Source organism: Malus domestica, chromosome 01 (assembly GCF_042453785.1).
Source record: "Malus domestica chromosome 01, GDT2T_hap1".
In the NCBI taxonomy this organism is placed as follows: Eukaryota; Viridiplantae; Streptophyta; class Magnoliopsida; order Rosales; family Rosaceae; genus Malus; species Malus domestica.
The window spans coordinates 15,521,747-15,548,150 of NC_091661.1; the positions used below are offsets into that span (position 1 = coordinate 15,521,747).

General features: G+C 38.7%; 2 protein-coding genes across 2 annotated transcripts; one reads left to right on the top strand and one right to left on the bottom strand.

Moving 5' to 3' along the window:
- The first annotated feature begins 3,693 nt into the window (after positions 1-3,693).
- Positions 3,694-4,559, top strand: LOC103410198 (BON1-associated protein 2-like). The gene has a single exon (XM_029091178.2). It carries the CDS (start codon positions 3,785-3,787, stop codon positions 4,319-4,321), a length of 537 nt encoding a protein of 178 aa, XP_028947011.1. The 5' UTR covers positions 3,694-3,784; the 3' UTR covers positions 4,322-4,559.
- A 5,428-nt stretch (positions 4,560-9,987) lies between these two features.
- On the bottom strand, positions 9,988-19,750 carry LOC103417925 (E3 ubiquitin-protein ligase At1g12760-like). Its single transcript, XM_029091224.2, has 5 exons — positions 18,769-19,750; positions 12,584-12,703; positions 12,335-12,467; positions 11,087-11,248; positions 9,988-10,286 (listed from the first exon to the last, which is right to left on the bottom strand). Exons 1-5 carry the CDS (start codon positions 19,290-19,292, stop codon positions 10,110-10,112), a joined length of 1,116 nt encoding a protein of 371 aa, XP_028947057.1. The 5' UTR covers positions 19,293-19,750; the 3' UTR covers positions 9,988-10,109.
- Positions 19,751-26,404: the final 6,654 nt, after the last annotated feature.

A 26,404-nucleotide genomic window follows, 5' to 3' on the forward strand; every position in this document is an offset into this window, starting at 1 on the left:
CTAGGTTGGGGTTTAAACACCTTGGGAACTTGGTGTTTTTAATCCCTTCACTTTTATTTTTTATTTATTTACTTTTAATTCTTTAATATTCACATGGGCCCTAGATTGACATGTGGCGCCAATCATTGTTCATTTGGGCATCACATCACAGGTTAACTGCTGTTTTAACAAAGAGCTTAAAGGATGTATGATAATGTCCAAGGATTATCACTTTAAGTACCAGACTGGGATGAAAAAAAAAATTTATGTATGAAATGTTGAAACAAAAATTTCAGAGTAGTAAACTGAGATTTACCATAGTTTTTAAGTTTTCCATTTTTAATTTTTTGATTTTTAAAAATTTTTAGTTTGTTTAATTTTTTTAATATCCATGTGGCACCATATTGACACGTGGCGTCCAATTATTGTACACGTGAGTGCCACATCACTAGTTAACGGAAGTTTCTAACGGAAAACTTAACGGATGTATGAAAGTGTCCTAAAATTATGACTTTAGGTACTACTCTGAGACGAAAAAACTTCATGTACCAAATGTTGAAAACCAAGAAATCTCATAACAGTAAACTGAGGTTAACCCAATAAAAATTAATGAAATGTGATTTAATTTATAATTAACATACTATACATAAATATAATAAAATATCTTTGTAAAAAAAACTCTTGATTTTTTTTGGGTCTTCATTTATCTACTTTGTTTCGTGAAAATCTTTCAAACAAATCGTAGATGCAATCCAATCATGACTATACGAATTTATATGAGTGAAAAAGTTGATGAGTAAGCACCTTGCAAAATCAGACACAAACGTGTATAAAGAACCTCCTTCCTCCTCTCAATAATCCAACGCTTTGAGTTCATTGCGGCTGTTCAAGTGTAAAAATCTTTTTGATCGGCCATAAGGACCATTTAATTATCCGAGAAGTTGTTCTTAAATTAACCTGGAGAAAGATTGGGCATTTTACACCTTTTTTTGGCCAGAAAATTCCAATTGTGAAATGGAAATTATCCATCTTCGCCGAAATATGTAAATAAAACTTAAATTTACATTTTGTACTGAGTTCTACAGTTAGTGATATTCATCTTTACTCGTAAATGAGAGGTCTTAGGTTAGATTTTGCCAAACGCGAAATTGAACCACATTATTATTTGCACATTACGAGGCTAAGCCCACTATTTTCCCTTGATGTAAATAATATCGTTTGTTTAAAAAGAAAAAAAAAACTTAAATTTACATTCATTTTTACATTTTTAAGTGTAGGTCCCCCACTAATCAAAGAAAGAAAATTAAATGGGATCTCAAATTTACATTCTCATTGAATAGATTCTTCATTTGCATATGCAAAAAATGTAAAATGAAATATAAATATAATTTTCGTATCTCAAATTTGTATTTTCTCTTTGGAGATGCCCTTAATTACTTCTTCCTAAACATTAAATTTTGGGCAAAAGACTATTTACTACCCTTATGTTTCGTGGTTTTCAACATTTAGTACATCAAATTTTTTTCGTTCCAAAGTCATACCTAAAGTGTAAATTTTGGGACAGTCTTATACATCCGTTAGTCAAATTGTTAAGTCTGCCGTTAACAGTGACGTGGCGCCCATGTGGACAATGACTGGACGCCACGTGTCATCCACGTGGAAATTTAAAATAAAAAATAAAAAAATATATATTATAAAATAATAAATAAATAAATTTAAAAAAAAAAACGTTTTATTTTTTATTTTTTTCTTCTTCCTCCTTCTTTTTCCTTATTCTTCTTCTTCCTTCTTCCTTCTTCTTCCTCTGAATCTGGGTAGCAGATTCGTTTTTTTTTTTTCTTTCTTTCTTTCTTCTTCCTCCTTCCTTCTCCTTCTTCTTCTTCCTTCTTCCTTCTCCTTCTTCCGAATCTACCCATTTTTTTCTTCTTCTTCCTCTTTCTTCTTATTTCTTCTTCTTCCTCCTTCTTCCGAATCCTTCTTCTTCTTCTTCCTTCTCCTTCTTCTTCTTCTTCCGAATCTGCCCAGATTCGGTTTTTTTCTTCTTCCTCCTTCCTTCTTCTTCCTCATTCTTCCTTCTTCTTCCTCCTCTTCTTCTTCTTCTTCCGAATCTGCCCAGATTTAGTTTTTTTTATTATTTATTTTTAGGGTTAAACTCTGTTTACTACCCTGAAGTTTTGTGGGTTTCAACATTTAATACATCAAGTTTTTTTTCATCCCAAAGTCATACCTAAAGTGTTAATTTTGGGACAGTCTTATACATCCGTTAGTCTGGCTGTTAACTTTTCCGTTAACTGATGACGTGGCGCCCATGTGGACAATGATTGGACGCCATGAGTATATTATGAAGTCATACGAGAACGTAATATCTTATTATCCCATATAATTTATATTATGAAGTCATTAAGAATTAGGAAGTTGTTGAAAAACAATCCAAAGTGAAGCCGCAAGTTTGTGCATAGTCGCTTGTTTTTCACGAATCCAATGTAAGGACAACGACAGGAACCAAAAAAGCTCACGTTGTCTGAAACACGACACCAGGCAACTCTCTTTCTCTCTGATAATATAGTCAATGCGGATCTCATGCAGCCGAAATCTTGAAAATGACATATATAGCGACGCCCATACCTTTTTCTCCACTTGTATGCTTACACAAGACATTTACGATACACAAGACATTTACGATGTGCGGCACAGGCCGCCCCGCACCCACCCAATAGAAATAAAATACTCTTTTAGTCGACATGTCCCCGGCATAATCCTTTGTCAAAGGATGAGAATCTGCTCTGGATTCTCTTTTGTTTGGATATTATTGATTCATCTTAATTGTTTGTGTTTAATTTTAAATAAAAAATTTATAATGATTTCTAATCAGATGATGATTGGTAAACGAAAAAGATGAACTGATCATTAGGATCCTCACAAAGAGGATATAGTTAGGATCATGTTCCTTTGTCAAAATGTTGTAGATTTGTACCAGCCTTGCCATGAAACCTACACCAATGATGCGTGGACAGATGTTTCTAACAAAATTATTCGAAAAAAAATATCACATTGATACTCACACCAACACAAGTGAGCGACTACTCCTAATATAACTCTTTTAAAAAAATTGTCTACTAAAAAGTTTACCCTAATTCGTTTATTTATTTACTTATGCCTAATACTTGATGAAACATAATCCTCCACACATTGAGCACTGTTACCATCTACTATACTTTCTTATTTAGCAGTTACAACAAGTTAATTAATTTACACTAACTTATACGTACATATAATTTTGGTTTCCCTAATATCGATATATTAAGATTGTATAAAATATATTATAATAGACCGAAGTTTCTCTCCCGCAATAAAAAGCGTGGACCGATTACCAAAAAGTTTACCCATTTAAAGGCCCAAAAGTCGGATCAGGATCCTCTCCTTGAGTTAAGGGGTGTGTATCCTCCTGAACAAACCCACTGAGCAGTTGAAATTTTATCCAACAGTTACAAACAAAAAATCTTTTTAAAAGTTATAATAATTATAGCTGTTAAATAAAATTTCAACAGCTCGACGGTATCCTCATCCTTAATTCAAGAGATGATCCTGATCCCCAAAAGTCAACTTGGAAACCACCCAAATAGGAATGTAAATTACACTTGTCCCACTCACTTTCTCATCCATTCAAAATACGGCGCGTATTTTTATATAATAGTCCAGTTCGGATTCCACAGAAGAAACGTGGCTGTTGCTCTCTCCTTTCTCGCACATTTCCCTCAACGCTCCTATATACCTAGTTCCTCTCAACGCGCACTCTTCATCCACCATGACACCCAGTTCCCGGACCCTCGAGATCACGGTCATCTCCGCCGAGAATCTGAAATTAGATCGAAAACCCATCAAGAAAAACGCCTCCGTCACCGTCCGGACCGACACCAACAGTCAGTTTCGCACCACTGAAATGGACACTGAAGGCGGCTCCTACCCTCGATGGAACGAGAAGCTCGTGCTCGACATGCCAACTCACTCGAGGTCCATCACGGTGGAGGTCCAATGCAAGACGTCGTACGGCGTCAGGACGATCGGGACGGCGTCGATTCCGGCGTCGGATTTTGTAGGTGGGTACGTGCCGGAGGGCTACCTGCATTTTTTGAGTTACAGGCTGAGGGATCACATGGGGGAGAGGAATGGGATTATTAATATCTCTGTGAGAATGAAGGTTCCGGAGATGTGCGCTTGCTCAAGTTCAACGACGTCGTCTCACTCGAAAATGGGGTTTCCGGCGGCTGGGAATAATAATTCTGGCGGCGGCGTTGCGATAGGAGTTCCCGTTTGGTACGGTGCTTATCAGAAAAATTATTGAGGATTCACCTGCAGAAATCAACAACAACAAAGCCTCATCTTACTAAGTATAGTCGACTGTATGAAATCTACAACGTTATTACGCTTAGTTTTGTGCAAGCTTCTTTTTATTTTGAGTCCCACTCACTATTTTGTGTGTAAATATTAGAGGATTTAGACTTTTCTCGTTAAGGGTTATGTTTGGAAGAGCATCTATTTAAATTATATTTTATAAATTATATGATGTGGTTGTTGATTAACGTGCTCATTTTTATTAATAAACGTATAACAGTTTGCAAATGTAATCTAAAAAATTGTTCTACCTAGTTTTACTCTTTGGGTAAGGAGAATACAAACTCAATGACTCTTGTGTTCTTGAAGAAAATTTTCTGCAACCATTGAATTCATTGTTACAAATTACAATACTTGATTGTTTTTCTATGGACTAAAAGAAATTTATATTCCATCAATATATATAGAGCCTTTAAAGGAAGAAATTCATATTTTTTTAGAAAAATAGGAAATTGTGGGGCTCACACCGCATCAAATTCAATTAGACCATTATTATTTTTCTCGTGAATGAAATAGAAGAGTATGTAAATTTCCTACTATAATCTTAATGTGTAGTCTAATACTTGAAAATGATAAATTAGATTGATCTCATCTCATACTGGTTCTCTCTCCTAATTTCCTCATTACTTCTCTTTCTACGTAAACATTGATTATTAGTGGTAATATGAAATTTGTTTGGAACATGGTTGAAAACAGAAGAATATCTGCTAAGCCGCTTAATCAAATCAAACTAGTCATCGATGAATTAATTTGGTCAGGTAGTATTTCTCGTTGAAGTTATTGAAAGATATCTCAATTTCAAACTTTATCTTTCTAAATAATAGAATATTAAAAAAAAAAAAAAAACCTATCGCGATTGGCTGAAGGTATAGGCAGTTCTGTGATGATCTGGTCGATGCAAATTTCGAGCAGTCTTAAGTTATCTAGCCTTGAAAAGTGACACGTAAATTACAATATCACCGTCCACCTTTTCCTCTTTTTTTTATGCTTACACAACACATTTACAATGCAGCAGCAGGGGACAGCCGGAAGTATGTATATATATAATATATACTATTAACAAGGCGGAGGAATCAACAAGCTTTTACCGTTGAAAGTTGAAACAGTCAGCCGCCAGCGGCGACTGTCGAGTAACGCAGACCACCTTGGACTTTATTAACGGTTGGCCTTCAGAAAAGTCATATGCTTTGCGTCATTGTTAAGTAAATAAGAAGGAGAGAGATAGTGATAGCAACGGTTCTATTTGAGGACGAAAATGCTATATTTATTTTCATAACCATAAAAAATTAACTATATTTATAACCGTAAATTAACCATTGGGATGGTCCATAATCACATTCACTAAGAAACGGATTTCCTATCGATTAACAGTTATATCCATCTTCGTCGATACTAAAAATATATTCGTTTAATTGACGGATTATAATATAATAGATACTAATTTTATCATTATAAGATAATAGATACATTGACTATGTTGGCTGATCTTTGATCTCTCCCATAAGCACCATTGAATTCTCATTGGTTTTGATCCAAACCTTTTGAACTTTCCCACAAATTAAATGCAACTTTATAATTCTCAACTTTATGAATATATTATATGTATATAATATGTACTATTCGGGTTAGTTTCGCGGACGGATATGGATCAAAGACCTCTATAACCATATCCGAAACTATAATCAAATAATATTTTCGGTTTTTCCCCATATCTGAAATATAACCAAATTTTCAACCCCAAATCCGTTCCATTCAAACAATTATTTACGGTTGTCGGGTTTAACGGTTTGAATTGCCCTTTCTAGAGAGAGAACCCTCTAAGAAGCAAACAGGTTGGGAGAAACATGTCATTGGAAATGGCACAATGTCAAGATAATTATATTGACACACCCCGACCGGAATCGAGGCATGTTGGTCGTCACGTGAGGGTGACGTAACCATGAGCGCAGAGTGGAAGTGATAGTGATATGAAAATGTGAGTAAATAAAAACCAACTAGCTAACTTACACTAGATAAATATATATAAGTGTGAGTGGAGGTACTTAAGGTGTAGATACACATATTCAGAGCATAGGTAACGTAGATGCAGTCCAACAGGCTAAGTATTAATTATACAAGATGTTGATGCACAAAATCAGTGAAGACTTTGGTACAACAGAAAGTGTTAAGTTTGTGATATTCGCTAGATTGCTCTGGTCACTAGTGTGGATAAGTATGTAAATGGATAGAGACAAGGAAGCAAACACAAGATGTACATGGTTCACCCAGATTGGCTACTTCCACGGAGTAGAGGAGTTCTCATTAATTATGAAGGGTTTACACAAGTACATAGGTTCAAGCTCTCCTTTAGTGAGTACTAGTGAATGATTTAGTACAAATGACATTAGGAAATATTGTGGGAGAATGATCTCCTTTTATAGAAGAGTTTCTAGCTTTGTTCTGACATTGACACGTGTCGTGTTGTGATTGGCTTCTGATGTTGACACGTGTTGCGCTATGATTGGCTTCTGATGTCGACACATGTCGTGCTATGATTGGCTTCTAATGTCGACACATGTCGCACTGTGATTGGCTTCCTAGTTGGAAGAAAACTCTTCTGGGTCCTTGACGGTATAACGTTGACTAGTGCTCAGTAGTTTCGGGATTGGTCAAGTATAGTACAAACACAAGACATGAAAGAAATTCCTACATTAATTGAAGTCTGTCAGAACTGCCGTAAAGTCCTTGTAAGCCACCAACACGAACGTCTAACTAGAACCTGAAAGGGCGCAAAAAAAAAAAAAAATGAGGGGCAAAAACAAAGCTTTTTAAAACCATTTCTATTTCAAAAAATAATAACCCCTCACCGTAAAACCAGTATAATTTCCTAGAAATTAGTAATACATATGTATGTAGAAATCATGCTCGAGAGTAGTGAAAACCAAGTATATGCCATGTCAAGTATCTCAGCAATGAAATGAGTAAGCCAGATGAAATAAATCAATGTAAACTGATATGTCAGCCGGAGTCACCTAACATAACCTGTACGGCTGAGCCTATAGCTCATCTACCAATTCTTGCACACGAGTCGGAACCACCTAATGTGGTTTGTACGACAGGCTGGGTGTAAATAAATACGCTCAAGTGCTATGATTACGTGAAGGATGTGCGTAGTATCGCAAGTCACCTACGAGTTGGAACCACCTAATCTGGTATGTATGTACGACAGGCTGGCACCTGCCTTGAATCCAAGGTGAGCATGTGGTGCGGGAGGTGAACGATCATGTGAAGGCTAGGCCCTGGCCTCGGGCGAAGAACTAACATCGGGGTGCAGGATAATGAGCACTAAATGCATCTAAACATAACCATACACACTGCAATCACTATCATTAATATGCACTCACATGAAGCTTACCTGGCGTCCCCAACGTCATGCAATAATATGCATATTTATACTAATGCATATGCTAAAATGTAATGCAATTGACATAGCATTTAAAAACGTAAATCCATTTAAAACAATTTATGGGAAAATGGAAAACACATATACGTATATATAGAAACCAAAAGCCCACTCACTGGTATGTAACAAGGTCGTAACCCCCGAGTCTCGTTTGGCTACGCTCGTTCTTCGGAAATGTCTCACCTATATGCAAAACAACTACTTTAACGTTAATTTTAAGCACATAACCAAAACCGTGTAATAACTTCTCATACGTTGCTCAATTTGGGTGTTTGAATATACCATCGTGGCCTACTCAACACCACAAGCATCCCTATATTTAAAAAAAAAAATTCTGATGTTTCAAGCACCTTCACGCGCCGACCAAGGCATGGCCACACCCTCCAACTACGCGCGTAGGCACGTGCCTGGCACACTGATGAAATCCCTAACATCGTTAGGTAATATTCCGTTAAATACTAGAATATTTCGTTTAAAGGCTAATGGAATTACCTGATGCCATCAGTATATTCCGTCAAAGTTGACGGAATATTCTCTGTCTTCTCCGGTGGTTTCACCAGAGTCGCTGCCGGCCGCAGTTTGCAATGCCGGATTCTGGAAAATCTTAAAACCTTAGTTTCTACTTCGTTTTTCAACCAAAATTTACAAATCTTATATAGATTTGAAGCTCTCAACAAGGAGAACATAATCTTACCTATTTGGGGACCTAAAACCTTCAGGAACTGGTCGGAAAATTGCTCAACACAATCGGCCAAAATTAGAACTCGACAAACCCGAGTATACTGACATTCAAACCACTCCAAAACTAGCCTAGGATCTTTATAGAGTCGAAAAGGACCCTTTTTTAAGCCTTAAAATCTCGTGAAATGTCCACAATCACGTCGGAGTAACAGAGTACCTCATCGAAGCTTATGGTTCTTCATGATTCCAACGTCCTTTCTTTGAACAAAGGGAATGGTTAGGTTCGCAGGCTTGCAAGGAACTCGAAAATGGTCCTTAGAAGTTCGATCTGTGAGGTTTTGATGGTGTTTGAAGATTGGAGGGCTTGGGTTGTATGGACGAGAAAAAGAGTTCGAGAAGGAAGGAGAGAGGGGGTTGCACGTGTGTGTGTTTGGTCACGGATTGACCAAAAGAGGAGCAAATCTCATGCCCTAATTGGGCTATAGAATTTAGGGCTTAAGCAATTGATTCCAAATGGAAATAAAACCAACCCCAATTCCACTTATTCATTCGTAACATTTCTGTTACTTACCCGATTCGGCCCTAACTCGCGTCAACATGCTTGTGATGACACGTACAATTAATTACGTCAACGAGAAAAATAATTTAAAACTATATATGTACATCCACGTCACTAAGCCTTAAGGGCATTATCGTCACTTTACATACTCAGGGATAAATAAATATATAATTTGAGACAGGTCGTCACAGATATTCCAAGCTTATTTATTCTATACTAACCTACACTATGTTTTTCAATACAAAATATATTCTAAACTAACCTACACTATGTTCTATACTAACCTACACAATGTTTGACCAAATAAAATACTCATCTATACTAGGGGGGGATAAGAGAGGGCTTGAACCCATATTGCAATTAGTTGAAGAAGACGCCCTTAACCAACAGAGCAATCTACCACTTTCTAGTGATGCTCTCCCATTGGTCGTTTATTTACTAGTTACCTTGTCAAAATTTGTGGTCCATGATCTAAAATTTCATGAATAATTGTTCTTTTGAGTAAAACCATTAAAATTTCCATTCAGAATATAGAGTTTAAATGGAAAATAGGAAATGAAAGTTTTAATAGATGGGGTGTGATATCCACACACCCCTTTTTACTTCTCCCACACCTTTTTGGTTTTCGACCATCGGATCGTATGAATTGAAGAAAATCAACGGACATAAATTAATAAGGAGTGTGTGAGAAGTAAAAAGAGGTGTGTGGATAACACACCCCTAATAGATTTACCCAAAAAACCCATTGCTTTACAATGTGACAAGTTCAAAGACCAATACTCATTAAGTTTTAATTAATGGGCCAAGGCTCTAATTCCACTAAAATTTAGGGACCGATCCAATTTTCTTTTAAAATTAAAAATGTCTACTAGAAAGTTAACCCAAATCTTTTTGTTTAATGCCTAATCCTTCATGAAAAATAATCCCCCACGCATTAATTAAGAGCACCATATATTTTATTTTCTTATTTAGCATTATAACAAGTTAGTTTACACTAACTTAATACACATAATATATCGATTTCGGTTTCCCTAATATCGATATAATTGATCCCGTTTACACTTGCCCGATTTCACGTCGGTCATGAGGCTTCAAAATGTTGAACTTACACATGGGGCAGGTAGCATTGATATATAACCATTTGTCTATGCAAGTGCAGTGAAAGTGATGAAGGCAAGGAAGCTCGCGTAGTTCTGCTCCATTCTCGTAGACAGAAAGGCAGATGCAGCATTCCTGCAATTTACGAAAAATATTCGTGTCACAAGGGCCGTCTAGTCATATACTTTTTCACAGTGATGAATTGCCAAATCGAATGTCAAATGATAACTTGGGAGAATAGTAGATATCCAAACACAAGATTGTATGGTTTCATTCAAATCTATTGTACATGGCCAGCTTCTCACCATCGAACATGTTCCCCGCATTTCATCTGACTTTTTATTGAAACTTTCACATTAAATGACCGGCATGTGACATTTTTGGACAAAAAATGGGGATGGAATGTGGGTAAACATGAAGGTAGGGGGGACAGGGACTGGCCGATATAAAAGTTTGGGGTGAAAATCGGCAGTGGGGTTTCAAGGGGTAAAATCAGTAGCAGATTAAAAAGGTTGTACCCAGTGCCCAAGGCTCCCGCTTTACGTAGGGTCTGGGAGAGGTGAATGTCGGCTAGCCTTACCCCCATTTATGGAGAGGCTGCTCCCAAGTCTCGAACCCGAGACCTACCGCTCATGGGCGAAGACACTTGCCATCGCACCAAGTGAGAAAATTAGTAGCAGATTAAGGGAGAAAATTAGTGAAATGCTCTTTTATAAGAAATCGGAAAGGGGGGGGGGGGGGATTGTAAAGGAAGGACTATCAACAAAATCCAAAATAAGTTTGGAACGAAAAGCTATGGCAACAACAATCCTATTACTGGACCAGCTATGGTAGCTATGGTGCATGAGCTGCCAAAATTACATAACAGAATACAACTATAAGTATAAGCAATTAGGAAGTGGTAGGATCTGATATAAGGGCACAAGGAAACTTACAGCATCAACCAGGGAAATAGGACGCTCAGTTGGTGCATTGGTGTCACATTCGATCATGAATCCTTCAAAAGCTTGGACCTCACCATTAACTTTCTCTGAGTCACCTACCCTTCTGAATTTGAACTTTGGCAATCCATCAATCTCTTCTTCTGTTGCCCCATCCTGTTTCATCCAGAAGTCGTATGAAGTTATATAACTACATATATGATTGAGTAGAATCGAATTAATTCACTAGTGCAAGATAAGAAAGTGTAATGACACCTCATTCAAATTAATTGTCTCTACAGAAAACTCAAACTCAAACATTGGCATAAAATAGAAAGCATGAGATCTAATTCTTCAACTTAAATAGGGAGTTCACATCTGGTTCGTGACAAAATTCAAGGAGAGAACTGAAGTCATCAACAGGTAAGAATTCCTTATAAACATTGAATGAGATTATGAGTTAGCAGCCTTCACATGTATCGGAGCATGTCCAATGGGGAGATGCAAATTTGGGATGTAAAATCACATTTTACGTCCAAAATTGCATCTCTAGTGGATATATGGAGGATTTTACTCCAGTGGGTTGGATGCATTTACGGGATGTAATTTTGGGAATTTAATCCCAGCCGTTTGGAGTCAAATCAAGAAAGTAATTACTGCCCTTTATTTTTCCTTTCTCTTGGCTTCACACGTTTCACTCATTCTTGAAATTGTTTTCATTCGTGGGGCCCTCCAAAGTACGACGCAAAACAGATGCTAATTTGCAACTATTTACACATTTGTCGGCTAGTTGTTGGTTTTATAGCCCAAATACAACTCCCATTCGAGCAAGAGGTCTAAATGTGCCTATACATCTCCATTTAGTACTGGAGATGCTCTCACACTTTGTCTAATAATATAAGAAACCACAAACATACAAAACACAACAATGGCCAGCAAATCTATTATCCTATTGGCCAATCGCCGCATAGTCAAGTATCATTGGTTTCCATTCACATATTTCCATATGTGTGCATAATGTGCATGACACGTGCATTGACGAGATCTATTAACTTGCTATTATTACTGAATATACTATATCATTTTGTTTATTCTCTATGTAGAGGTATGTCATATAATCACGTACAGCGTGAATTTTAAGCTTAGATGAGAGCAAAAAAATTTTAATTAGCTCAAGTCACATGATCAGAGGAAAGATTATATGAAGCTGACTCTTTCTAGACAATAAACTAAACCTTGCATACAATCCTTATGGAGGTCTACCTGATCTGTCACAGCACATAAGATTCCAATTATGCATGGAAGGAAGCAGCAGATTGCAATTCCAACAAGACATGAAGCAGCAACATATACAATGATGAAGGTGACATCAAAAACTAGAAATGAAACACATAGCCTACAAGAAAAGAGCAGAGTGTAAACAGTTAAAACACGTGCGTGCACACACGCACACACATTCAAGACAATCACTCAAAAGAAACCACTTCAGAGTAAAAACAGTTCAATCCTAACCAGTAAAGGCGAGGTGAACTGGATAGCAAAGTCTGGCCGCCATTAAGCACCCAGTAAAAGCCAATGCTCCACCATATAAATGAAAACATGCTAATGGCTGACTCCAGACTCGTGGTGACACTGTTGCACAAAAAATGAAGATAGTTAAATATACTTCATGGCATAGAGCCACACAAGATTAGTTCTAAGTGGAGAATATCACATTCACAACAAATGCACCGCAAAATTGAAAACAGACTGACTTTAGCTATCAGATAAAGGACATCGTAGAATGCACACCCTGCTCGATTGTACGTATCTAAATAGAGAACAGAATTGAACTAATACAACAACAACAACAACAAAGCCTTTTCTCACTAAGTGGGGTCGGCTATATGAATCCTAGAACGCCATTGCGCTCGGTTTTGTGTCATGTCCTCCGTTAGATCCAAGTACTCAAGTCTTTTCTTAGGGTCTCTTCCAAAGTTTTCCTAGGTCTTCCTCTACCCCTTCGGCCCTGAACCTCTGTCCCGTAGTCACATTTTCGAACCGGAGCGTCAGTAGGCCTTCTTTGCACATGTCCAAACCACCGGAACCGATTTTCTCTCATATTTCCTTCAATTTTGGCTAGTCCTACTTTACCTCGGATATCCTCATTTCCAATCTTATCCTTTCTCGTGTGCCCATACATCCCACGAAGCATCCTCATCTCCGCTACACCCATTTTGTGTACGTGTTGATGTTTCACCGCCCAACATTCTGTGCCATACAACATCGCTAGCCTTATTGCCGTCCTATAAAATTTTCCCTTGAGCTTCAGTGGCCTACGACGGTCACACAACACGCCGGATGCACTCTTACACTTCATCCATCCAGCTTGTATTCTATGGTTGAGATCTCCATCTAATTCTCCGTTCTCTTGCAAGATAGATCCTAGGTAGCGAAAACGGTCACTTTTTGTGATCTTCGCTAGATTGCTCCGGTCATTAGTGTGGATAAGTATATAAATGGATAGAGATAGGAAAGCAAACACAAGATGTACGTGGTTCACCCAGATTGGCTACGTCCACGGAATAGGGGAGTTCTCATTAATTGTGAAGGGTTTACACAAGTACATAGGTTCAAGCTCTCCTTTAGTGAGTACAAGTGAATGATTTAGTACAAATGACATTAGGAAATATTGTGGGAGAATGATCTCGTAACCACGAAACTTCTAAGTACCGGAGTGTGGTATCGTCTTGACTTGCTTTATCTGTCTCATAGGTAGATGTGGCATCTTCTCTGGAAGTACTCTTCCTCCATCCAGGGGTGGTATCTGTAACTGGTGGAGATGCACAAGGTAATATATCAATTTCACTTGAAGCTTACTTGTAGTTTCAGGCTTGGTCAAGCGCGATACAAACCATGTAGTAGGAGTCCCCCAAGTCGCCGGGCTAGGGGATCTGCTGAAAGAGGTGACAGAAAAGGTAAGCAATCAGAGCTCCGGCTGATTGTTCACATTCTCCCTATCTTGCAGGCAGCATGAAGGATAAAGAGAAGAAAAATGAGAAGAGATGATATGGGATACTTTTGCTTTTGAAGAAGTAACTTTCCACAGGCTTATTCTTGAACCGGGCTGGAGGGTTTTCTGGTTTCCTCCAGAGTATAAGGCCGACTGAAGAATTTGAGGGTCAAAACAAGTCCATCAAATCTAGAGTACGTTCGACCCTGCTGATATGGGATACTTTTGCTTTTGACGGAGTAGTGGATGTATCGGCACGTGTGCTGTTACGCTTGTCTCCACATGCTTCCTTGTATCCTTCTCACTTGCCCTATCTGTTCCTCAGGCAGATGCGGTATCTTCCCTGGAAGCATAAGATGTTGAAGATGAGTACTCGAGAGCAATGCCAGGTAATTAATCAGGTAAGGGGTTCCAGGCAGTCAGTTCCTGGCTGGAAGCTTGATTCCAAGTGCTGACTAATTGCTCTCTTTCTCCTTGTCTTGCAGGTAAGAACAAGGCCAAAGGAAAAGACAGGGAAAAAGCATGATATGGGATACTCTTGCTTTTAACCCTGATGATATGAGATATTCTTGCTCTAGTATAGCTTGTTTACAGAGGTATTATCGGGGGGAAAGAAAGCTGAATATTTCGAAAGGCTTCGTTGGGAGTGCCCTCTCAGATAAGAGAAAGGGTTGAGCATTTTTGCAGGTTTGCCTGTCCGTTAGGGATGGAGGTCGACATATATAGGAGTCTCCCTAACATCAAGTAATAATGCTATTCCTTTACCCTGCTTAGTCATATCACGGTAGTGGGAGCTGCCAGCTTCACATGTTTTAACTCTGTCAGAGCACTTTGAAAAAGTGGTCTGTGGTATCTGGAAAGCTGATGTTGCGTGTGAAGATTACAGACAAGCTTTATCCAAGGAGATCCAGCTCTTGAAGTTGGGAAAGTGGTGCCTCTTCGGTTTTCGAACAAGCAATCCTGTCGGGGATCTGGCTCTCGAGATTCGGAGAACGATGCCTCTTCGATTTTTGAGAAAGCAATCCTGCTGGGGGTCTGGCTCTCGAGATTCAAAGAGCGGTGTCTCTTCGATTTTTGAGAAAGTAATCATGTTGGGAGTCTGGCTCTCGAGATTCGGAGGGCGGTGCCTCTTCGATTTTGGAGCAAGCAATCTTGTTGGGAGTGTTTTCTCGAATTTGAGTAAAGGTTGGGCATGTTTGCTAGTCTACCTTGCCACGAAGCACAGAGGTTGACACACAGGGACTTTCCAATTATCTAGCAGTGGTACTGTTCCTTTACCCTCTCTTCGATTTTTGAGAAAGTAATCATGTTGGGAGTCTGGCTCTCGAGATTAGGAGGGCGGTGCCTCTTCGATTTTGGAGCAAGCAATCTTGTTGGGAGTGTTTTCGCGAATGTGAGTAAAGGTTGGGCATGTTTGCTAGTCTACCTTGCCACGAAGCACAAAGGTTGACACACAGGAACTTTCCAATTATCCAGCAGTGGTACTGTTTCTTTACCCTCTCTTCGATTTTTGAGAAAGTAATCATGTTGGGAGTCTGGCTCTCGAGATTAGGAGGGCGGTGCCTCTTCGATTTTGGAGCAAGCAATCCTGTTGGGAGTGTTTTCTCGAATGTGAGTAAAGGTTGGGCATGTTTGCTAGTCTACCTTGCCACGAAGCACAGAGGTTGACACACCGGGACTTTCCAATTATCCAGCAGTGGTACTGTTCCTTTACCCTTGTGGGTAATAATATGGTAGCTAAACCTTCAAAATTTATGTGTCTAAACTTTGTTAGTGTTGTTTCTTTGCAATTCTTTTACCCTTCTTGGTCAGAGCGATGTAGCGGGAGCTGCAAGCTTCACGTGTCTCAACTTTGTCAGAGAACTTTGGCAAAGTTATCTGTGGTACCCATGAGTTACTGTTGCGTGTGGGAAGTGGGTGATTGAACAGTACGATTCATGTGCTTTCTACTTCGCCAGAAATCTTCGACAGAATGCCCATAATTTCCGCAAAGCTGAGTGTGCGTGTGACAGGTGCTGACAAGGCTGGAAAAGTAGTTGCCTCTTCGATTTCTGAGATCGGCCCTCGTGGTCTCTGAGCAGCCCAGCTTTTGAGAAAGCAAGCCTCTTCGATTTCTGAGATTGACCTTCGTGATCTTTGAGCAGCCCAGCTTTTGAGAAAGCAAACGCCTCTTCGATTTCTGAGATCGACCCTCGTGGTCTCTGAGCAGCCCAGCTTTTGAGAAAGCAAACGCCTCTTCGATTTCTGAGCAGGCGCCTCTTTGATTTCTGAAGCTTCGTCGAGTGCAGATTTTTATAGGGGCTGACATTAAGTTCCAAAGCACACTTGAATATCCACCAGTAGAAGCTCCATTCTTGCACTTCTAAGATCTTGATTTGTCCGACCTCTTCTCTCTTCAACACCTTTGAAAATGTCTGGCCCCTCCGACCGTCGTTTTGACTTGAACCTTGTTGAAGAGGCAGCCCCGCCTTCTCCAGACAACATATGGCGCCCATCCTTCGTCTCCCCTACTGGTCCTCTTACCGTTGGGGATTCCGTGATGAAGAATGATATGACCGCTGCGGTAGTGGCCAGGAACCTTCTCACTCCCAAAGATAACAGACTACTTTCCAAACGGTCTGATGAGTTGGCTGTTAAGGATTCTCTGGCTCTCAGTGTTCAGTGTGCAGGTTCTATGTCTAATATGGCCCAACGCCTATTTGCTCGAACCCGCCAAGTTGAATCATTGGCGGCTGAAGTGATGAGTCTCAAACAGGAGATTAGAGGGCTCAAGCATGAGAATAAACAGTTGCACCGGCTCGCACATGACTATGCTACAAACATGAAGAGGAAGCTTGACCAGATGAAGGAATCTGATGGTCAGGTTTTACTTGATCATCAGAGATTTGTGGGTTTGTTCCAAAGGCATTTATTGCCTTCGTCTTCTGAGGCTATACCGTATAATGAAACTCCAAATGATCAACCTCTGATGCCTCCTCCTTCTAGAGTTTTGTCCAGTACTGAGGCTCCGAATGATCCCCCTCCGGTGCCTTCTCTTTCTGAGGCTCTACCGACTGCTGAGACTTCTCCTAAGCAACCTTTGTGAAGGCTCCCTCTTGTTTGTTTATTTTGACTCAAGTATATGTACATATTTATAACTTATCGGGGATATCAATAAATAAGCTTTCCTTCATTTCAACGTATTGTGTTAAATACACCAAAGCCTTCTTCGCTAAGTTCTTTGAATTTTCTTTTGTTGAAGCTTGTATGTTGAAGCTTTGTGAGTGGAGCATGTAGGTTGAGGTAGTGTTCCCTTAATTTCCCGAGTGAGGAAAACTTCTCGGTTGGAGACTTGGAAAATCCAAGTCACTGAGTGGGATCGGCTATATGAATCTTAAAACGCCATTGTGTTCTGTCCTGTGTCATGTCCTCCGTTAGATCCAAGTACTTTAAGTCTTTTCTTAGGGTCTCTTCCAAAGTTTTCCTAGGTCTTCCTCTACCCCTTCGGCCCTGAACCTCTGTCCCATAGTCGCATCTTCTAATCGAAGCGTCAGTAGGCCTTCTTTGCACATGTCCAAACCACCGTAACCGATTTTCTCTCATCTTTCCTTCAATTTCGGCTACTCCTACTTTACCCCGGATATCCTCATTCCTAATCTTATCCTTTCTCGTGTGCCCACACATCCAACGAAGCATCCTCATCTCCGCTACACCCATTTTGTGTACGTGTTGATGCTTCACCACCCAACATTCTGTGCCATACAGCATCGCCGGCCTTATTGCCGTCCTATAAAATTTGCCCTTGAGCTTCAATGGCATACGGCGGTCACACAACACGCCGGATGCACTCTTCCACTTCATCCATCCAGCTTGTATTCTATGGTTGAGATCTCCATCTAATTCTCCGTTCTTTTGCAAGATAGATCCTAGATAACGAAAACGGTCGCTCTTTGGTAATTCTTGATCTCCGATCCTCACCCCTAAATCGTTTTGGCCTCCATTTGCACTGAACTTGCACTCCATATATTCTGTCTTTGATCGGCTTAGGCGAAGACCTTTAGATTCCAACACTTCTCTCCAAAGGTTAAGCTTTGCATTTACCCCTTCCTGAGTTTCATCTATCAACACTATATCGTCTGCGAAAAGCATACACCAAGGAATATCATCTTGAATATGTCCTGTTAACTCATCCATTACCAACGCAAAAAGGTAAGGACTTAAGGATGAGCCTTGATGTAATCCTACAGTTCTGGGAAAGCTTTCGGTTTGTCCTTCATGAGTTCTTACGGCAGTCTTTGCTCCTTCATACATATCCTGTATAGCTTGGATATATGCTACTCGTACTCCTTTCTTCTCTAAAATCCTCCAAAGAATGTCTCTTGGGACCCTATCATACGCTTTTTCCAAATTTATAAAGACCATGTGTAAATCCTTTTTCCCATCTCTGTATCTTTCCATCAATGCTAACCCTCTTATACCGACTTAGAAACCATACTTCCCATGTCCGTTGAACTAAACCGATGAACACGAAATTTCCTATCAACTATTCCATATAACATTGTCACAACACATGCATAAATGCATACTTCAAAAAAAATTGATCATACATGCAACATTTGAATCAAAAATCAAACTTTTACATCATAAAATCATTGATGTGTGTACTTTTAATCCTAATTTCTACAATCAGTTGAGAATAATAATTATAATCTCCAAAATTGTTTACCTTGTATCATCATCAACCAAACCATGCTCACCCCCATAACCCCCAACATTACCCCCTGACCCCGAACTCTCACTCCCAATACTCCCCCAACCCACTTCACCCGAACCCGCCTCGCCCTCCTCGCGCCTCCTCCGATACTGCGCAACCACACACCCAACATGAACAACACACAGCAAAATGTACCCAACAACCCAAACCCTTATAGGCACCAATGGCTTCTCCTCCACGCTCAGCCCCAGCACAGTGAACCCAACAATCACGAAAACCAAATTCCACAGCAGGTCCAGAATTATGGCGGGCTTCGAGTAAGCCCAGAAGTTCTGACGCTCTTCCAGCTCCTCCACCGCGTTCTCCCGGACCCGAACCGACGGCTCGCGCAGCCTCATTCGGCGCCCGCTTACGCGCGAAAGGATTCGCATCGCGCCCCGCAACGGTGGCGGGCCGTGGCGCATGAGCCGCCGGTTTTGGAAGAGCTCGTCGCCGAATGAGTAGCCGATGAGTGGGTGAGTGTCTACAGAATTCATCACGATAAAGCAAATGGCTTTTGAAACGGGTTTGATTTCGGGATTTGGGTTTGTGAGGACTCAAATTTATTTATTTGGGTTGCTGTGATTCATTGGATTGAACGATTTGAAGGGTAAAGGTGAGAGCTTTTTGGGAGCTGGAAATTCGGTTTGGGGGAATCAAAATGGGTTCTGGAGTCTAGAGAGAGATGGCTGAAGTTTTAAAATGAAGCATTCGAGGAGAGAGAGAGAGAGAGAGAGAGAGAGAGAGAGGTTTTAAAGGGGAGTTACTGGTGCAGAGTGGCAGCTGAGTTGGGTATCTGCAGTAGGATTTTGGAATTTTTCAGGCTGAATTGATGGAGGTTTTGTTTGGGACTAAAACTGCCTTTGTTCTTATCTCTTGTTCTTTTCAAATTTGAAGTCTGTAAGCTTCTGTTTCTTTCAAATTTGCAGTTCTAGTCATGCTGGTTGGCTTTGTGCGTTTCACTTCATATTTCCTTTGAGAGCAATTCCCAAGCAATACTTATTTGGCAAATAAATTTCCTAGCATTTGTTGGCAAGAAAGAAAATCCTCACCCCTTTCATTGATCAATTGAGTCATATGTGTTCAAATTTTCGGTGCTATGTAAATTCGCGTGTTTTATTAAACATTTGAGTACTGCAATCAATCGCTCACGTTGATGTGGCTCTAACGGTCATATGTATTCAAATTTTTGGCGCTATGTAAATTCGGGCATTTTATTGAACAGTTGAATACTGCAATCAATCGTCCGCATTGATATTGCTTTAACGGTCGGACACATTCAAACTTAAGATGCCACGTAAACTTAACGCAAGTTTTTCGTAAATGCAATTGTTCAAATAATGTATTTAAATTTTAACAATGTAAAGAGTGCACAAATTTAAGACAAATTTCAAATTAAACTCGCACGTTTTGTAACATGTAATAGTTCAAATTTCATATCTAACTTTTATCAATATGAAAAATAAAATAAAAAATTGAATTTAAGACTTCTGTTTACAATGGAAAGAAAGTTAAGACCAATTTTTTTTCAAATTTTTTTTATAACTAAATGGAGATTATTCATAATATAGAGTACCGCTGTATGAGGTTTTACAGTATTACTCTGAGTTAGAAATCCTACTTTTTATCACCTTGTTTTGGCCACTATGTTAAAACTTTAGCTAATTATTATAACACAATAACTTAAGAGAAATGTCAACAAGACTCTGTCAAAGGGGGAATCTCTAAGAATTATTTGTCATCTCACAGTTTTAAGTCGATTTTCATATCAATATTATAAAATATTATGCCAAAAGCATGAGGTGAAAAAAAGTTCATACAAAATCTGTTTTTCATTTCTCAGAACTTAAATGGTAATTAAAGGTGTGATGTGTGTGTACAAAAGTACAAGTTGAGTAGTTTTACGTTATGGATAGTACAAGTTGAGTAGTTTTACGTTATGGATAGTGATGTAAGTGTAATTGTCCGAACTCGAAATGCTTTTCATGAGTTGGGATAAGATTAAAGATTGTACGACACACGCCCGCTCCAACTGCCTTGTTTCCTGCCCTGCTGCCGCCAACTCCTTGTTCCCTAAACTTCCCGCCCAAATGATTTTCATCAACTCCACACTAGCTAGTAGCTTCTATATAATAATATAATATAATTTTAATTATTTTTCAAAAATTTCATTCTCATCCTTAAAAAGAGAAACGCTAAACTTACTCTCTATCTGTATCATCGATTTAAAAGGGATAGGATCTACTAACACATGTAGGTCTTATATATATTTAGATTATGGTACAAATAGATAATAAAAAATAAACCAAAATTAAGTGAAATGACACATGACAAATGATTAAGTGTATGGTAAGCATACGTGAAAGTTTATGATGGTGAGCAAAAATATTCCTAAATAAGAATAACATTTTTGTTAAAAAAAATCACTTTTAATTATTACCTCATATATTTTTTCTATTTTGAAATTTTATCATCCATTTTCTTCATATGATACCCATGTGTTCACTCATGGTAATGCTTTAAATCATAATTTCATTCGATTCATCTTAGTATTTTTTTTTACAAACATTTCGGTAGACTATTTTTTTATAATGTATTTGGTTAATATGTATTATTCATTTAGATGTATTAACTCACTTAATATATTTACATACATTTTGGTATATACATGTTTAAGTTTTTTTTTTTTTTTCAAAACGATAAAATTTTATTCAAATTAAATTCAAATAGAAATGTTATAAAAATTAAAGAAAAATCAAACTCTATCTATGGTTGTCCCCCTTCCTATTCACAAACGAAGCCATCGAATGAGCTGCCCTGTTGCATCACCGAGGCACAGATAAGAACTCAATGGACTCCATGTGACGACCCGTCCCTAATTTTCCTATGTAATATCTCCCCGAGTATGTGTATTGACAGCTATGCCCTTAGTGGCGAACGACGTGGACGTGTTTATTTCCTTCTTATTTATTTTATCGTAAATAAATTGTGCACGTTATTACTAGACTCTGTAGATTTTATCAGTGTGAAAACACTATTCCGGATAGATTTTCGATGTTCTTTTTGTACAAAATCTAAAACCCTATCCCTAGCCTTCTATTTAGGTCATCGTGTGCACTCCACCAATCCCATCCATTCCCTCATTTCTGTCCTCCAATCAGAAAAAGAAAAAAAAAAGGACTCTTTCTCTCTTCCTTATCTCTCTCTCTCCCGTATACTCTCTTTCTCTGCAAACCCCTTGAACCCTAAACCTCACAGATCGAACCCAAAAACTACTCCATTGTACTCCTCTCATCTTCACGAACACAACCATGTTCTTGAGACCCGAAATGGACAAGTTTTCAACGTTGAACTCGTGAGGTCCGAACTCAGTGATCTGAGTTCATCAGATTTTAGGCCGAGTTAAGGAGTTTTGAAGGTAAAGGAAGCCTTCCCACAACTCCCCGAGGCCTCTAGGACATTTTTGAAGAAGCTTGGACATCGAAACAACCGAGTTTCGAGGAGTTCACTTTTGGCCAGAACTTTCGAGGCGTTTTTCGGCTACCTCCGTCCACTTTTTGGACTCCAAATAGGTATAACCCGATTCTACTCTTCATGAGCTTCAAATCCATATAAAGTAGGTTGAAAATGGATGAGAAATGAAGAAGTTATGCTTATTTGAAAATTTTCCAGAAACCCGGCAAAAATCGAGTTGCAGACGGTGACAACGACGAGGGCAATCGGAGAAGGTGACCAAATATTCCGTCAGAGTTGACAGAATATTCCTGACAATATCAGGTAACGCCATTAATCTCTGTTAGCATTTAATGAAATATTCCGTGGAATATTTCTGACGGCGTCAGGCTAGCTAATGGCACTAGCCTGCTCGCGGGGGCGTGTCTAGCCATGCCATTGTCGGTGCATGGGGGCGCATGAAGGGTCCAAATTTTTTTCCAAAAATATGGGGATATTCGTAACGTTGAGTAGGTCACGATGGTATATTTAAACCCTAGGTTTGAGCAAACTATGGAAGTTTTATTTAGGTTTACGTATATGTGCTTTAATTAATTCGAAATTAGTTATTTCACATATAGGGGAAACGTATCTTGAGGATGTTCGAGGCCAAGTTAGGCTCGGGGGCTACAACCCAACGACGTACTTGTGAGTGGGCAGTTTATTTTTATATCTATACATATTTATAGTTTCCAGAATTGCATAAATACATCATTGTACATTTATATTGCCAAATAATTGATAACTGCGATTTAATTGTGATAAATGTTGCTATATGGTTGAGATATTACTGTCATAACATTCATACATATTTGTACATGCTCATCTTGCTGCACCAGTGTTAGTACTCGTCCCAGGGCCAAGGCCAGTCCTTCATGTGAATGTTCACATCGCACCGTTCGCTCGCCTTGGATCCAAGTTAGATGACAGTCCTGTCGGGTAGCCTTTACGTGATCGTAGTACTAGAGCATATTGATTACACCCAGTCTTGTTCGTGTCAGAAATTATATGTTCGAACTCGTGTGTCAGCTTAGATGGATGAGCACTTAGCTATACTTGACTATCACATGATTATATTATTGTGGCATTTGATACATCATGACTTGGCATATTTCTGGTTATAATAATATTTCAATGTTGTTGATTTATTGTTTACATATCTACGTAGTATGTTTTAAGGAAATTATACTTGTTTTACGGCGAGGGGTTAATATATTTGAAAATAAAGGATTTCGTATAAGCATTGTTTTGCTGACCCACTCAATTTTATTTTTCGCCCTTCCAGGACCTAGATAGCTGTACTCTTTGTGGCACTCGAAGAATCTCGGTAGTTCTAACATTCCCTTTTGTTTAGACATACGAACTTATCACTGTTATGTAATAAGTGTACTTTAGTTACTTTGACTACTCTTCTGTAGTCTCACTGTCTATTACGCTCTGAATAATTGTAGTGGGTTCATCCCACGATTACGCACTCTTTCACAGTTTAGTATAATTAGTTCTAATTAGTTTTAAATTTATTCACTTTTTACATCACTTACTCTTATGGTTACGTCACCTCACGGTGATGGCCAGCATGCTTCGACCCTCCCAAGTCGGGATGTGTCACTCCATTTGCATAGCTAGCTGTCGTATATCCAATATAATGTTATCAATCATAATATCAACATCCTTCTCACCCTTAAGCGTGGAATCAAAAGTTGAATCAAATTGTTTAAGTAATTAATTCATTTTAATTAATAACAATCTCTTTTCCAAAATAAGAATATTGAAACGGATAGGATGATAAATGAATATCATACACATTTTTATTCTTTTTAAACGTTGATCTTTGATTTTATCCTTTAAGGAGATGGATCGTCATTTTCTTTTACAATAACCTGAACTATCTAAGTTGTAAGTCTATTCAAAGATCATTCTTGCAAAAAATTCATTTTAATCCAAATCATTTACTCATATAATTCTCATCGTGAAATTTCGATATTTTTTTAGAACACTACGTTCATTAATTTTGATCATCACAATTAGATTTCTTAATCATTTCCAATTTTACTAATATTTTTTAAAATTAAATGATCAATTCATATCATTGAAGAAGAATGGTGAGTGGGCTCCAGAACTCGTCTCCATTTCTTTTAATAAATGGAGATCGCTCCTTAAGGGATATATTCAGTCCAAATGTGAAAAGGAAAGTGAGTATGCATAACAAGAAATGAGCGCAAGTGGAAATCTCTTTCTTATTGTATAAAGCACTTTACTTTTTTTGGTTCAAAGTATAAGAATTTTACTTATGTGAGTCAAGTATTCGAATAAAAAGGTAATGCTAGGAAAATTAAATTTGTAGATAAAATTTTAAAAACTAAAGGACATGGAAGTTGATGATTGGTTTAGCACTTAAACGTTAATAAACATTTTCATTTCTATTAATGACACATCGTTTAATTTACAAATTTTGCCTTCTTAGCATTAACCTAAAGACAAAACATGATTTTATAATCTGGTGTAGATGACATTCTCAAGTGTCAAGAACACCACTCTCTTTCTCAAAAGAATTATCAAGTTGTTTTGTAGGCAAGAAGAAACTATTAGGAAAATATATTTTCATTTCACAAATGAATAAGATTACACTTGAGGTATATATACAACATGTGTGAGCTATCCCTAGTATACCAACCTTCTAACTAAGAGAAATCTTACCATAACAAACTAACAGTTTTCCTTAGTCTTTAAGTATTATCCCTAAAGGATGAGTTTACATTATTGCCTTTAATATCCCCCCTCAAACGAAACTTGAGAACTCGAAGTTGAAGTTTGTCCCGAAGAAGCTTAAACCTGGACTTAGACAGAGACTTGGTGCATATATCAGCCACTTGATCTTGAGTGCAAACAAAATGAAGTGAGATTTGTTTGGCCAAAACCTTTTCCCGAATGTAATGGTAGTCAATCTCCACATGTTTCGTCCTTGCATGAAAAACTGGATTCTTTGCAAGAGATATAGTAGAGACATTGTCACACCAAAGTTGAGCAGAACATGGCAGACAGTAGCCGATATCAGTGAATAGTTGACAAATCCAAGTGATTTCAGAGGCAGTATTAGCAAGAGATCCGTACTCGGCTTCTGTTGAATTGCCCAACTAATAAGTAAATTGCCCAAGAAGATGCAATAACCCCCAGTAGAACGTCTATCCAAAGCACAAACGACCCAATCAGCGTCGGAGTAAGCCACTATAGAAGGGGGTAAGGAACATTTAGGAAACCAAAGGCCAAGATCAATGGTACCTTTGAGATACCTTAGTATTCTCTTAACAGCTTGAAAGTGAGAAACTCGAGGAGTATGCATGAACTGACACACAAGATTGACAGCAAAGCTAAAATCTGGGCGTGTCCAGGTTAGGTACCGAAGAGCCTCAACCAAAGAACGATACTCGGAACCATTGTCAAGCAGTGGAAAGTCAAGATCCTTGGAGGTACTAAGTGGAGTACTGCAAGGTTTAGCTCCAACCATATTTGCTTTAGTTAACAGATCCAAGATGTATTTTGTTTAAGATAGGAAGATACCAGTAGATGAGCGTTTAACCTCAATACCAAGAAAATAGTGCAAAGCTCCAAGATCCTTGATGGGAAACATTGCACTGAGTTGCTTGATCACAGTTTGACATGCTGCAGAAGAAGGACCGGTGACCTGTATATCATCCACATAAACCAGAATAAAAACCAAGGTGGGATCCTTTTTTACAAAGAGAGAGTGATCACTTTGAGAACCTACAAAGCCGAGAGAATGAAGAGCAGCATGTAATTTGTCATACCAAGCCCGAGGAGCCTGTTTCAGGCCATACAATGATTTGTGAAGCTGACATACGTGATGTGGCTGGGTAGGATCTTCGAAACCTGGAGGCTGGTGCATAAAAACCAATTCAGAAAGATTGTCGTGCAGAAAAACATTACTCACATCGAGTTGATTCAGAAACTAGTCATAGTGAGCAGCTAAAGTGAGCAATAATCGAATGGTTACTGGTTTAGCCACAGGGCTAAAAGTTTCAGTGTAGTCAAGTCCTTCCTGTTGATGGAAGCCTTTAGCAACTAACTGAGCCTTGTAACAATCAATGGAGCCATCAAG